Genomic DNA, 13,512 nt, shown 5'->3' on the forward strand with positions numbered 1-13,512 from the left:
TTTCACCTTTTTGACTTTGGGGCCCAACTGTTCTACCCACTCAAATATTAACACTGAATTAATCATCTATACTCTTGATTTTAATCATATTCAATATTTTATATCTAACCAAACTTGTCAAATAGGGCTGTAACGATTGATCGATACATTGATAAATTAATTTATATTCCAAAAGTTTAAGTATATCGATCTGTGCTCGGCAAATGTTGCCTTCTGGAAGACAGGTATCGATCTAAGATCGTTTTAAAAGGGAATCTAACCATGTTATCCATACTATAAAAAGGTTAACATTGAATTAAAGACTTTATATATAGTTTAACACATTTAAAAAAGTAAGGATGTTAAACGTCTATTTTCCTATCTGTGACATCATCAAAACAAAAATGGCAGCTATCTACGGCGGTCGAGAAAGGTTACAAGACACAAGACGCTATCATTAATTACAACACAACAGCTTTGAGTTACAGCACGATTGCAAAAGCCACAACAAATAGAAACGACTCAACACACTAATTTAAAGCCACAACAAAAGACGCGGCCGCTACACAGCAAGTGACATCGGAGCAAGTTAGGTGACGCACTGACTTCCAGAATACAACAACATGAACTGGCATCCAATAATAAGTCATTTGATGAAAAATAAATAAATAGAAGAAATGAATAAAGAAGGCTATGGAAATGAGGAAGCAATGGACCAACACCATCAACAGGGATGAGTGGGCATACATGCTTCCGCACACCTGCAACGCTGTCCGTAATCTGCGACGCCAGGGCGGAGAACAGATATTGTATGGCCAGGTAGGGAAACTTTATTTAGCAGCTAAATCTACTGTTAAAATGTTGGGTACTGTACTTTAATTGAAGAGTACTTGAATGTTGAAAATGTGAGCAGAAAAGGTTTCTTCTTGTTAATTCAACCTAAAGTGTTGGTTGTACTTTATTCAATAAAATGGAATGCATTGGCCATTAATTGTTGTTCACTTGCCTGTTTGTATCCATTACCTTACAAGAAATAACAGGGATATAGGAAACTTCACCTGCAGCGTCCAGTATTCGGTATTTATTTCACAGTCACACTGTTTGATTTGTTTTTCTAAAAAGTTACTAAATCAATTTCAACTCAATGAACCGTTTGGGATCGTGTCATTCTAAAAAAAAATATATATTTATCGTCCCTGAATCGTATCGGCAACCATGTGAATCGAATTGTTGTTAAAACGAATCGTTACACCCCTATAGTCAAATGATATGAAACCATGTGTTGATCACAAAGATTCTTATTAGGCTTTGGTCAGGCTGATGAAAAAAAAAGGTACTAACCAAATATACTGTATAAGAAGGGACTCATAAATAACCTACACAAAATCAATTTACTTACAATTAATTTGTTGTAAACTAAATTAACTTTATTAATAATAAAAATACAGCATCACTACTTTGGTCATATTTTTTGCCCTTAAGAAACTTCTCTATGACTTTAGCCCCAGACTTTTTGTTTGTTTGAGATTGTCATTACTGCCACAAGTGGTGGAAAAGTGTATTACAACTGCAGCCCAAACAGACCACAGCTGAGAAACAGATATTTTTTGCGGCCCAACAATGGTTAAGAAACACTGCAACAATATATAGGGATATAGTGTTAGATATTACACTAATTCGCTTTGTCACCAGTAACACGTTTTTCTCAGATATTTAAGCATGTATTGACCTATTGATATCACCAAAAATGATTCCTGGGCGCGGCACTGCTGCTGCCCACTGCTTCTCTCACCTCCTAGGGGGTGAACCAGGGGATGGGTCAAATGCAGAGGACAAATTTCACCACACCTAATGTGTGTGTGACAATCATTGGTACTTTAACTTTAACTTAACATAACCTAGGTTGAATTGATGTTAGGATTTTTAATGTACAAATGTGTGTGTAAAAAAATCTAAGTGCACCACTGCCCACCCGCATCCTTCAAAAACAAAAGTTTGGACACCGCTGCCATCTGCTAAAATATTGTTTTTGACCTGTGGACTTTATTAATTACTCTGTGATTTGGCACCGTAAAACACAATTTTTTTATTTTTTTTAAACATTAAAATCATCTTTAAATGTTATGTAAAGTATCCATTAAAATTGTGCTTAATGTTAGTGCTGGTTATTGTATATGATATGGGGTTTGTGTCCACCATGTATCGGTCTTGCAGGTGAAGATTCCCTCCATGAAGGCCTCAGGTGGCATCCACTTGACAGGCAGCATGGCACGACCACCTTTCCTGTAGTAGCTGGCTCTGAACACCAACAAACAACAATGGAAATACACTTGACTTTACAAAATACATGAATGTATCAAGTACAAATCAATTGCAATAGTACCGTGAATACTCTCAATTATAGTATAGCATGTATTTACCTGATTAGAGAGAGGCTGTTAAAACCCATTAAAACATCTTAATATTTTAATTTTAATATCGATTTGGTGTGCTTGAGAAAGTGGAAAGGAAAACGCAGATCTCTTTGGCCAGTGCAAGTATATTTCAATACTTCAAATGCAGCTACTGCCATCTTGTGGACTTAATAACACATGTCATGATCTCACATGACAGTTTGGACTTTGTTAGTTATTTTCTTTTCCTGTCCTGGTGCTCTTATTTTGGTGCTACTTCCTGTTGGACTCCTTGTTTTGCTCTGCCATCACACCTGTATTCTATTTCCAGTCAAGTCTATTTAGGTTCACCTGTTGCTTCTTTCCATTGCTGGCTGAAATATTAGCTTTTGCTTTGCTGCCATTATCTGCCTTGCACAAGCCTGTTTGTGCAGGTTTTTTTACTCTATGTAAAGAATTTAATTATTTGACATTCTGTCTCTTCATCCAGGGGTCACGCCACCAACGCCATGTGCCACCTTGGCACCACACACCTAGCGACTATAGAAGACTCAGTGGGTAATTAAATTGAGGTTCATTGGACCTTTACAATATAGAAGGAGATTTACTGGACCTAACTACTTGTGCCATACACATTTTCCCGATAAAAGTTTTTCACTTCCGATATGATACCAACATAGGAGACTTGAGTATTGTCCGATATCGATATTAGCATGGATTAATTAATTAAGTTTAACTCATGATGCAGTAAGTTAACATGTTTGTTACTAAATACTTTTTATCATGCTTCTGCCTTGAAGACTTTGATAATTATTTGACACTTGTTAAGTTAAGCTCATGATGCAGTAAGTGGAATGATGCGGACACATTTGTTACTGGATACATTCTGATACACCTTGGAGACTTTGATAAATATTGGATACTTGTTTATATGGTGTATGGCACAAGAAATAAAAAAAAAAAAAAATAAAAAAATATATCTATATATATACTGTATATACAGTATAAATATATGTTTTTATTTTTATTAAATCGACATAAAAAACACAAGATACACTTACAATTAGTGCATCAACCCAAAAAACCTCCCTCCCCCATTTACACTCATTCGCACAAAAGGGTTGTTTCTTTCTGTTATTATTTCTGGTTCCTACAGTAACATTATATATCAATATAGATCAATACAGTCTGTAGGGATACAGTCCGTAAGCATGCATGATTGTATTTTTTTATGACAAAAACAAAAAAAAAATACCATTACCCCCCGTCCCTCCACACCCCCAGTCCGTGGGACAAATTTTCAAGCGTTGACTGGTCCGCAGTTACAAAAAGGTTGGGGACCACTGGTGTATGATATTGTTGCTGAGCCGGAAGGCAAAGCTCTCAATTTACCGGTCGATCTACGTTCTATCCTCACCTATGGTCATGAGCTTTGCGTTATGACTGAGAGGACAAGATCACAGGTACAACTCGCTGAAATTAGTTTCCTCCGTCGGGTGGTGGGGCTCTCCCTTAAAATAAGGGTGAGAAGCTCTGCCATTCTGGAGGAGCTTAAAGTAAAGCCACAGCTCCTCCACATTAAGAGGAGCCAGATGAGGTGGTTTGGACATCTGGTCAGAATGCCCCCTGGGCGCCTCCCTGGGGAGGTGTTTAGGGCGCGTCCAACCGGTAGGAGACCATGGGGAAGACCCAGGACACATTGGGGATCCTTCCGGGAAAATCTGTGAGGGAAGTCTGGGCTTCTCTAATTCGGCTGCTACCCTCGCGGCCCGACCTCGGTTATGTGGAAGAAAATGGACGGATGGATATTTCTTTGGACAAATTTTATGTTTTAGACTGTGATATTGTTCCACTTAGAACACGCCTTACGTAAGTCTAGCTTGTGTGCTTAGCTGTTGTGTAGCATGGCCTACCATGTTTAGTGTTGTAAATGATATCACAATAACACAAAAAGACCAAGCTTTTGTGCTTATTTGAGGCCATTAAGATGGTAACTGGCTGCTTCTATCAGAGTGCTTATATCGGACATTTTAGATGCAAGCCAATTTAATTCGTTTTTTTGCTTATATTGTACCGATTAATTCAATACTTGTAACCGACCACATTGGGTTAAGTCATGGCTGGATCACATACAAGACTGCAGTACAATCTTGAATGGTATTAATTAGAGATGTCCAACTCTTAATTACCGATTTCGATATCAACCGATACCGATATATACAGTCGTGGAATTAACACATTATTATCCCTAATTTTGTTGTGATGCCCCGCTGGATGCATTAAACAATGTAACAAGGTTTTCCAAAATAAATCAACTCAAGTTATGGAAAAAAATGCTAACATGGCACTGCCATATTTATTATTGAAGTCACAAAGTGCATTAATTTTTTTTAACATGCCTCAAAACAGCAGCTTGGAATTTGGGACATGCTCTCCCTGAGAGAGCATGACGAGGGTAGGGAGTAGCGGGGGGTGTATATTGTAGCATCCCGGAAGAGTTAGTGCTTCAAGGGGTTCTGGGTATTTGTTCTATTGTGTTTATGTTTTGTTACGGTGCGGATGTTCTCCCGAAATGTGTTTTTCATTTTTGTTTGGTGTGGGTTCACAGTGTGGGGCATATTTGTAACAGTGTTAAAGTTGTTTATACGTCACCCTCAGTGTGACCTGCATGGCTGTTGACCAAGTATGGCTTGCATTCACTTGAGTGTGTGAAAAGCTGTAGATATTATGTGATTGGGCCGGCACTTTAAGGTTTATTGGCGCTCTGCATTTCTCTCTACGTCCGTGTACCACTCCGCACAGCGGGGTTTTAGAGAGTCATAAATTTTACTTTTTGAAACCGATACCGATAATTTCCGATATCACATTTTAAGGCATTTATCGGCCCATAATATCGGCAGTCCGACATTATCGGACATCTCTAGTATTAATGCATATTCATAAACGTGGTTAAGTATGTTTTTGCAGTGACAGTGCTGATGTAGAATTAGCTCATTAGCATACTAACCTGTAAATATCTCGGGCCATGCCAAAGTCTCCAATCTTGGCCACCCTTTCCGGTCCGGGACAGGTGAGCAGGCAATTCCTTGCAGCAATATCTCTAAAGAGACATACAGTAATATGTCAAAACAAGGCATTTATGAACCTCAAGGTTTGTATCAACGACACCTGTGTATAAAGTGGTTTTCCTCCAGATAACGGCACCCACGTGCAATGTCTCTCGCCATTTGCAGCAGCTCGTGCATGCTGAGGGGAGGAACTTGGCCCTGGAAACAACTTAGCTCATTTCAAACGCCACACAAGAAAAAAACAAAAACTGCGTGTGAGACTTACGCGTTGAGGTCTGTTCTTCCTCAGGAAGGTCTTCATGTCTCCTCCCGTCATGAGTTCCAGGAGGATGAAACGAGGCAGGATGTTAAGACTGACGCCGATACAGCGTACAATGTTCTCGTGGTTGAACTTGCTGCAGGAGGACACATCAACACTCAATTATAACATGCACATGGTCATAAGTCCCCAACAATACACCATTTACCCATGTGAAAATTTAACAGGCTGGACCAGACTGGTCCACCTGACAAAAAAAGGTCATCTTTAAAGATTAAGGATTTGAAAATACATGGTAAGAAGACACCACTAATACACCATTTCACCTAGTGCGGGGGTCAGCAACCCGCGGCTTCCTAACTGTTAGAAATCCCACTGTTTATGTTGTACATGATTCACTAATGAGTATTTGCCAAGCACCGTTTTGTCCTACTAATTTCAGCGATCCTTGAACTCATCGTAGTTTGTTTACGTGTACAATTTTCTCCGATGCTGCCACAGAAAGGCGTGTTTTATGCCACTACTTCTTTGTCTCATTTTGTCCACCAAACGTTTTATGCTGTGCGTAAATGCACAAAGGTGAGCTTTGTTGATGTTATTGACATGTGTGGAGTGCTAATCAGGCATATTTGGTCAATCCATGACTACAAGCTAATCGATGCTAACATGCTATTTAGGCTAGCTGTATGTGCATATTGCATCATTATACCTTGTTTGTTGGTATATATGAGCTCATTTAATTTCCTTTACTTATGTCCTCTGTGTATTTAATTTATGTTTGCATGTCTAATGACACATTATATGTATGTAATATTGGCTGCATTTCTGATAGTTGTTTGTGTGCCATGTTGTTCCAGACCACAGCAAACATTACCCAGCTTGCAAAGATTGTAATAAATCCATTAGAAGAAGACAGCCCGCCGTTTCCTTTAACTTGGACACACACATCTATACCTTTGGCCATTTAAGACAGTAATTACCAGAAGTTATCTCATCCTGTGAGAAGCCTCCATTTCACTAATGATTTCCAATGTTGCAAAAATGTGTACAATACAAATTAAAATACAACATTTCTGTCAACGAAAATTTGCGTCAGCCTTTGATAGTAGGCTAATATAGCTAATATAGACACTTACATCATGTGTTGCCTTCATTATAACACTTTTATAAGGCTTTAAATTTTTTGTTGCTCCAGACAGATTTTATTTTTTATTTTTTGGTCCAATATGGCTCTTTCAACATTTTGGGTTGCCGACCCCTGACCTAGTGCAAATTTAACATAATAGGTGTACAGGCTGGTCCGCCTAAAAAAAAAAAAAAGTTAATACGGTGTCAAACTCGTCAGAACTGAAGACACCAACAGCACACCATTTAGCCTACTGCAAATTTAACATATGAGATGTCAAGGCTGGTCCACTTTAAAAAAGAGGTAATCCATCGTCTGCCTGACTAGTGTTTCACCATAGTGCCTTTGAAGTTGCTGTTTTCAGATCCATTTTTTTAAATACCTCTGCTTTAAAGTCATAATGAAAAAAAAGTAGCAAGAAATATAGCTCGTCTTGGAGGAAAAACAAGAAGCTAATGAATAAAACAATATAAAAAAAAAGGGCCAATGAGATTTGGAAAGAAAAGAAAGCAGAGTTTAAAGTTGAATTTCTGACCCTGCACAGGATAATTTATAAGCCAGTCAGGCTTTCTGTTGGATTTAACTCTTATCTGCAGAACTGATTGTTTGACTGTGCTGAGAAAGGGAGCGTTTTTGGACTCATCAGAAGGTGAGAAGGTTTCTTGCACAGAAAATGGTCAAGGTGCTAACGTTGTTTTGGTAGTGAAGCACACCCACGTATGACAGTGTACTGAACAGGCATCATGCACATGTCCTCAATTCCACACATACAGTATAAACTGTACATCCATCACCACTTGATGCCATCCATCTTATGCTGATTAAACTGTTTTGTAGGTGAATAAAAGTAATAACTGCATTACTAACATTAAGACAGCTTTTCAAGTTGTACACTTCCACACTTATACTTCAATGTGTATACTATGTATTATGGGTGGGCGGGCCGATGCAAAGGTCGAAAGTATTGATACCAAGGGTAGCGTTTGTATGGGATCGATACTATGGCGATGAAATTTGTCTTTGTCAGTTCTCTTCTATGTTAATTTTCACAGTGGTTTTTGTTGTTGTGTTGATGAAATATAGTTATGATTATATTTTATACGGTTTACAAAATCAGAGAACAAGTCTTTTGATAGAAGAGGGTTTTGTGGATAAAAAAAGGATTTGAAGGAAAGTCAAGAGAAGGTTTTGCTTCTTTTTTTTAAAACTTATTTTGCACTACAGCAGTACCTCAATTTACAAACTTAATTGATTCTGTGACGGAGCTCTTAACCTACAACACTTGTATCTCAAATCCACGTCTTCCATTTAAATTAATTTGAATCAATGGAATTGGTGCGTGCCTCTCTAAAACAGCACCATTTTAACATGTAACATGACTTTTAAAAAGAAAAACTCACTTTTGGATATGAAAACATTCTATGAAAAACAATACAATTGAACAGTGGTTCTCAAATGTGGTGCATGTAACATTAGTCAGAGCCATGTATAGAGAGAGTATGACTTGATTAGCATTGTTGTTGACAGGGAAGGTATCTGTGGTTCCTAACGCTACGTCACGGATCACGTGAATGGCTTCCTCATTAACTCAAAAAATGGCTTGGGAATCTCCTTGAGGTTGATACTATTTTATTCGCAAACTTTGGAAGTCCTCTGAGGTCATAAATCACATATATAAGATAATAGCTTCAATATAGAGGTAACTTGTTTTTCCACTCTACTTAAGTGTGCATACTTAGTTGTTTCTTCCTCTCTCCTTTTTTTTAGTATTTGTAGTTATCTTTTCTGCTCTGCACTTGGGGTCCTACTCCGGCTTAGCCAATCGTGACACTACCAGTGCTACGCTCCACCAAGTTAGCTAAATACATACCCTGTCATGTTTTTGATTAATTCTTTCTGTAATTCAACGAATATCGTTCACATTTTCTCAGCACTGTCTTTCACAATCAATTTCTTCCTTCCCCTGCGTCGAAAAACAAAGTTATGTTGATCTCTAGCTATGAGCTAATGCTAGCGAGTAAGACCAGGGTTTCAAGTACAGCAAATTGTGTGGACGTACAGTGAAACCCCGATTAAGGAACACAACTATTTGCGTTCTTTTCAGTCTACGAACCTTTAGATCGAGCCAATTAAGTCTGTGTGCGACCAATGTCTTGGTGTACATTCGCTATATTAATTTTTTAATTTATTTATTAATTTTGTTTGCCGCCAGAAGCTCCATGAGGGCTGCCATTTTGATACAAACGCTTACTGTAAAACGCCATTGTGGAGGGGGGCGTGGCCTGCGGGCCTGCCGCGGAACAGGGTGTGCCAGGACCGGCCTCGAAGACAGCGACAGGTGAGTAGATGGCCCAGGTGGGCTTTGTTATCTAATCACCTGTCGCCTTTATTAGCAGCAGCCGGAATGAGACACGTGGTTGGAGTTGGAGATGCTGATGAGCGGACGCAGGAGGAAAATACATTGTGCTGGAAAGCAGAAGCCTATTGCTATTTGTGAAAATAAAACAGTTTTATACCCTGAATTCCGGGCTCTCCTGGCAGTGTGTGGTGGTCCGAAGAGCCCACTAGAGGGCAACCTCTACAGCCATTTTGAAGAGGCGGGCCCCCGACTTCACATCCTGTTGACATTTTTAGATTGGAGTAACAGCTGCCGCGGCGCCAAAAGCACATGGATTGGCGAACAAATATGGAAGAAACAAGTCCACAATTGCAACCATTATCCAGAAAGGACGTTTATATGGTTACTGGCTTTGCCGAAGGAGTTAAAGTATCTTCGCAAGGATGGAGAGAAAGGGCAAGACAAGGTGGGAATGCTGTTGCTAGTGTTGGTAAATGAGAAGCAGCTAGCTGGCGATAGCATTTTCAAGGCTATCATTTGGGAATAGGCTCTCCAATTATATGGCGACTTGACCTTGACCTTTATAACAGCGAAGGAGAATGCAGTACCGAAACACAAGCCAAATGAGGACCGCCTCACACAACTTGTTTGTGCTAACACTAGCGGTAGATTGAAGGTGACGCTATGTTTGTTTACCACTCGCAGACTGTTCAACAAATGCCACAAATATTCAAGGACACAAGGTAAAACAATTTTCCATTTTTGTTTGTCATTGTAGCAACATGTTTGGTAACATTTTGGAGTGCACCAAAAGGGACTTTTGGATGTGTGCGGACGCATTGACAGTTCAACTGGCTGTTGTTGTGATGTTTGGATGAAAAAGATAATTGAGCCATTACTTGCTTGTTATGTTATTTTGATATATATACAGTATATATACACACACATACATTTTTTTAAATATAAAATATGGACTTTTGTTGAAGCTAGAAGCAATTATTCATGTTTACACTGTTTCTTATGGGAAAATCTGTTTCACAACGAGCGTTTCGGTCATCGAACCAATTAAGTTCATAGATTGAGGTCCGACTGTACGATCAACTTCAGAAAAAGGCGTACGCCAGTAAAAATTCTGATTTCCCTGATGGGCACATCAATCAATCAATCTGAGGAGTTAAAGCTGGCGTCTTTGTATATGAACTGTTTCCCAGCATCACTTATGTGTGTCCCTAAAGTATCCACAGCCTGGAGAAATGTACATACTGCAGCTATGAAGCAGCGCACGTTTCCACGTCAATGTCAGTTTTGATGCATCTCAAGTTTGCTGTGAAAAAGGGCGTACGGCAGGTTTTTGTGCGCAAGCAAGCTTTGTACATGAGGCCCCAGATGTTTTGGGCAGATCTTACTGGGTTCACTGTGACATTTGGCGGCTATGCTTGTAACTCAAATTTTTCTAACGCATAACAATTTGGCAGTGGCAAGGACGTCCCTCTGCAGTTGATTAAAACAATTCCCACAAATTGTTCAGTATCACCCTAACGTACAATATACATACTCAGTACCTATGGGGAAAATATTTTGAAAGTGTAGCGTAACATCCAGGCAGTGGTGTGCCGTCAGGGTCAGCAAGGCCTTCTCTGCTGGCCTAACATAACCAGAAATCATGATCATAATAAAAGATAAGACATTTTTTTTATTTACATTCCCTAAATATCTAAAAGTATTCATATTCTTTTCATGTCATATTATGCCCTTTCCAGTGCTGTTGTTTTTTAGTTTTAGTTTGTATCCAATCAGCTAGCTTATGTTGCCATGCTGTATGAAATCTGCCTGAGGCCTTCAGAATCAACACCGCAGGCGTCCGTGCACTGTAAGTGAGCGGGCACATACAGTGCTAGATAGTTGCGATAGCCAATCAGATCACGAGTTGTTGTCAGTAAGGCCTTGAACGTGACATTTACGCGTCCTGTGATTGGATACTCATCGGGACCGTTAGCGGATTAATTTGAGAACACATAGTGTTGAGAGACAGTCGCGATAGCCAATCAGATCACAAGTTGTTGACAGTAGCCTATCTAGGTAGCCTGATGTTAACGAGGCTATGATTGGATACTCACTTGTCATTTCAAAGTACCGTATTTTTCGGAGTATAAATCGCTACGGAGTATAAGTTGCACCGGCCGAAAATGCATAATAAAGAAGGAAAAAAACATATATAAGTCGCACTGGAGTATAAATAGCATTTTTTGGGGAAATTTATTTGATAAAACCCTACACCAAGAATAGAACATTTGAAAGGCAATTAAAATAAATAAAGAATAGTGAACAACAGGCTGAATAAGTGTACGTTATATGACGCATGAATAACCAACTGAGAACGTGCCTGGTAGGTTAACGTAACATATTATGGTAAGAGTCATTCAAATAACTATAACATATAGAACATGCTATACGTTTACCAAACAATCTGTCACTCCTAATCGCTAAATCCCATGAAATCTTATACGTCTAGTCTCTTACGTGAATGAGCTAAATAATATTATTTGATATTTTACGGTAATGTGTTAATAATTTCACACATAAATAAATAATTAAATATGTCGCTCCTGAGTATAAGTCGCACCCCCGGCCAAACTATGAAAAAAACTGCGACATATAGTCTGAAAAATACGGTAAGTATCCAATCACAAGTTTCAATTTAGCAGAAAGCGGGAAGTGTTGCGCCCTAGCCAGACTGGGATAGCAGAGAAAGAGACCAAAACATTGATTAGGTGGCAGATATATATTTGCATGGCCATTTTCAAGAAGGATATTTAAAGAGAAACTGCAACTTGTGAGAGGATGTCGGCCAACCCCGGAAGCTGGCTCAGCTGTTCTGCCGATGAAATGGGGAAATGCTCGAAACTTCCACACGAATAAGCCGACGACGAGGGGTACCACTGGCTTATACGGCGTCAAATATGTTCTATAAATTGTGAGTTCAAATGTTAAATTTTTTCACTTTTAATACGTTTTTTGCAATTTAAATTTTGACAGTACCGCGTAAGATATGTTTTAATTGCTGATGCGTTTTAATTGATTTTTAAATGCGCCATAAAATAACCCGTTTTGTACACTGTTGAGGTTATTCAATGCCCAGTAGGGCGTAAATGTGTTTCTGTATGGTATTTCTCCAGTAACGGTCATGTGGTCACATCAATTATGGTATTTGGAGAGGTAATTATTGAAGTTGGACATCACTGAAGGCCTTGGTGGGAAACGCACGGCCTGCCACTGTATCCAGGTACTAATAGTATAGTGCATTTTGCCCTATACTTCCAGTTAGAATGCACTTATGTACTGACAAATGCTATGAAATGACATGAACTGAAACACAGCCTTAATCTACATGTCATTTAATGCAAATGTGCAAACCACAACACCACTTAAGAGGCAGACGTCATTATCCAGAAGATATACAATACAGCGAAATATAATATGTCGAAATCGGACTAGCAAAGGGTTCTGAGCTCCTACTTATGCACAGAGAGACGAGTGTGTGTACATGAATTGGCCCTCAAAGTTTCATGTTGATGTCGAGCTAGCAGGAATTGGAATGTGACGGGTGTGCGTGGAGAAAAAAAACTAGTTGTTGAGGCAAAGAAAGGACGTAGGCTGTGATGGAAACCAGCAGCTTTTGATTAGATAAAACCATCAAATGCATGACAGATGCTTGGAGAAGGGAACATAAGTGAGCTCGCTAAGTCATCTGAAATATTGTAGGTTTGATGTATATTTTACAGAGCTGTAATGGTTTGACGTAGATGATAACGAGAGTTAGTTTAATCTTGATTAATGGCTGCTCATGATGTTATATGAATTATGCAGACATTTACCAGATGCCAAGGAATGCTACTCTCCCATTACATCAATACAAGGTGCGTTCTTTGTGTCGTGGGGATTGTGTGCTGGATGCTGGAAGTGTACCTCATGATCAGTGCCTCCATGAGGAAGTCCATCTCATCCTGTTCCGAGCAGATTTCTGGAAGGGTCTGCGGAGTTGGAAGAAGTGTCATTAGCGACAGCATTGATATGTATGCTGCACGCAGTAGGAACAGCACTGCTGGAGTGGTTTGTGTGACAAACACCACCGTCGTCTGACATGTGGGTGCAACTAACTGACCTTTATGGCCACCTGCATGGGGCTGTTATCAGCGCTCATGCCGAGGACCTGACCCTCATATACTTCACCAAAGGCGCCGTGGCCGAGAGCTCTGCAAAGGAAAACAGAGAAGAAAAAAAGTAGAAAGTGAGGATGAACAAAAACACTTTGGAAATGAAAAGTATGAAAAATCTTTGTTTACCTCCAT

General features: G+C 39.4%; 1 protein-coding gene across 2 annotated transcripts in view; it reads right to left on the minus strand.

Annotated features, from left to right (window-relative positions):
* The window catches only part of ltk (leukocyte receptor tyrosine kinase), a 138,128-nt gene that overhangs the window by 12,934 nt on the left and 111,682 nt on the right, over nt 1–13,512 (minus strand). For both annotated transcript variants that reach the window (XM_062041633.1, XM_062041631.1), the window contains exons 21-26: nt 13,326–13,416; nt 13,130–13,194; nt 5,706–5,835; nt 5,541–5,638; nt 5,380–5,472; nt 2,176–2,277 (exon numbers count right to left, since the gene is read on the minus strand). In XM_062041633.1, the coding sequence (XP_061897617.1) occupies nt 2,176–2,277; nt 5,380–5,472; nt 5,541–5,638; nt 5,706–5,835; nt 13,130–13,194; nt 13,326–13,416 (579 nt within the window). The remainder of the gene's footprint in view (nt 1–2,175; nt 2,278–5,379; nt 5,473–5,540; nt 5,639–5,705; nt 5,836–13,129; nt 13,195–13,325; nt 13,417–13,512) is intronic.

This window comes from Entelurus aequoreus, linkage group LG03, assembly GCF_033978785.1.
Source record: "Entelurus aequoreus isolate RoL-2023_Sb linkage group LG03, RoL_Eaeq_v1.1, whole genome shotgun sequence".
NCBI lineage: Eukaryota > Metazoa > Chordata > Actinopteri > Syngnathiformes > Syngnathidae > Entelurus > Entelurus aequoreus.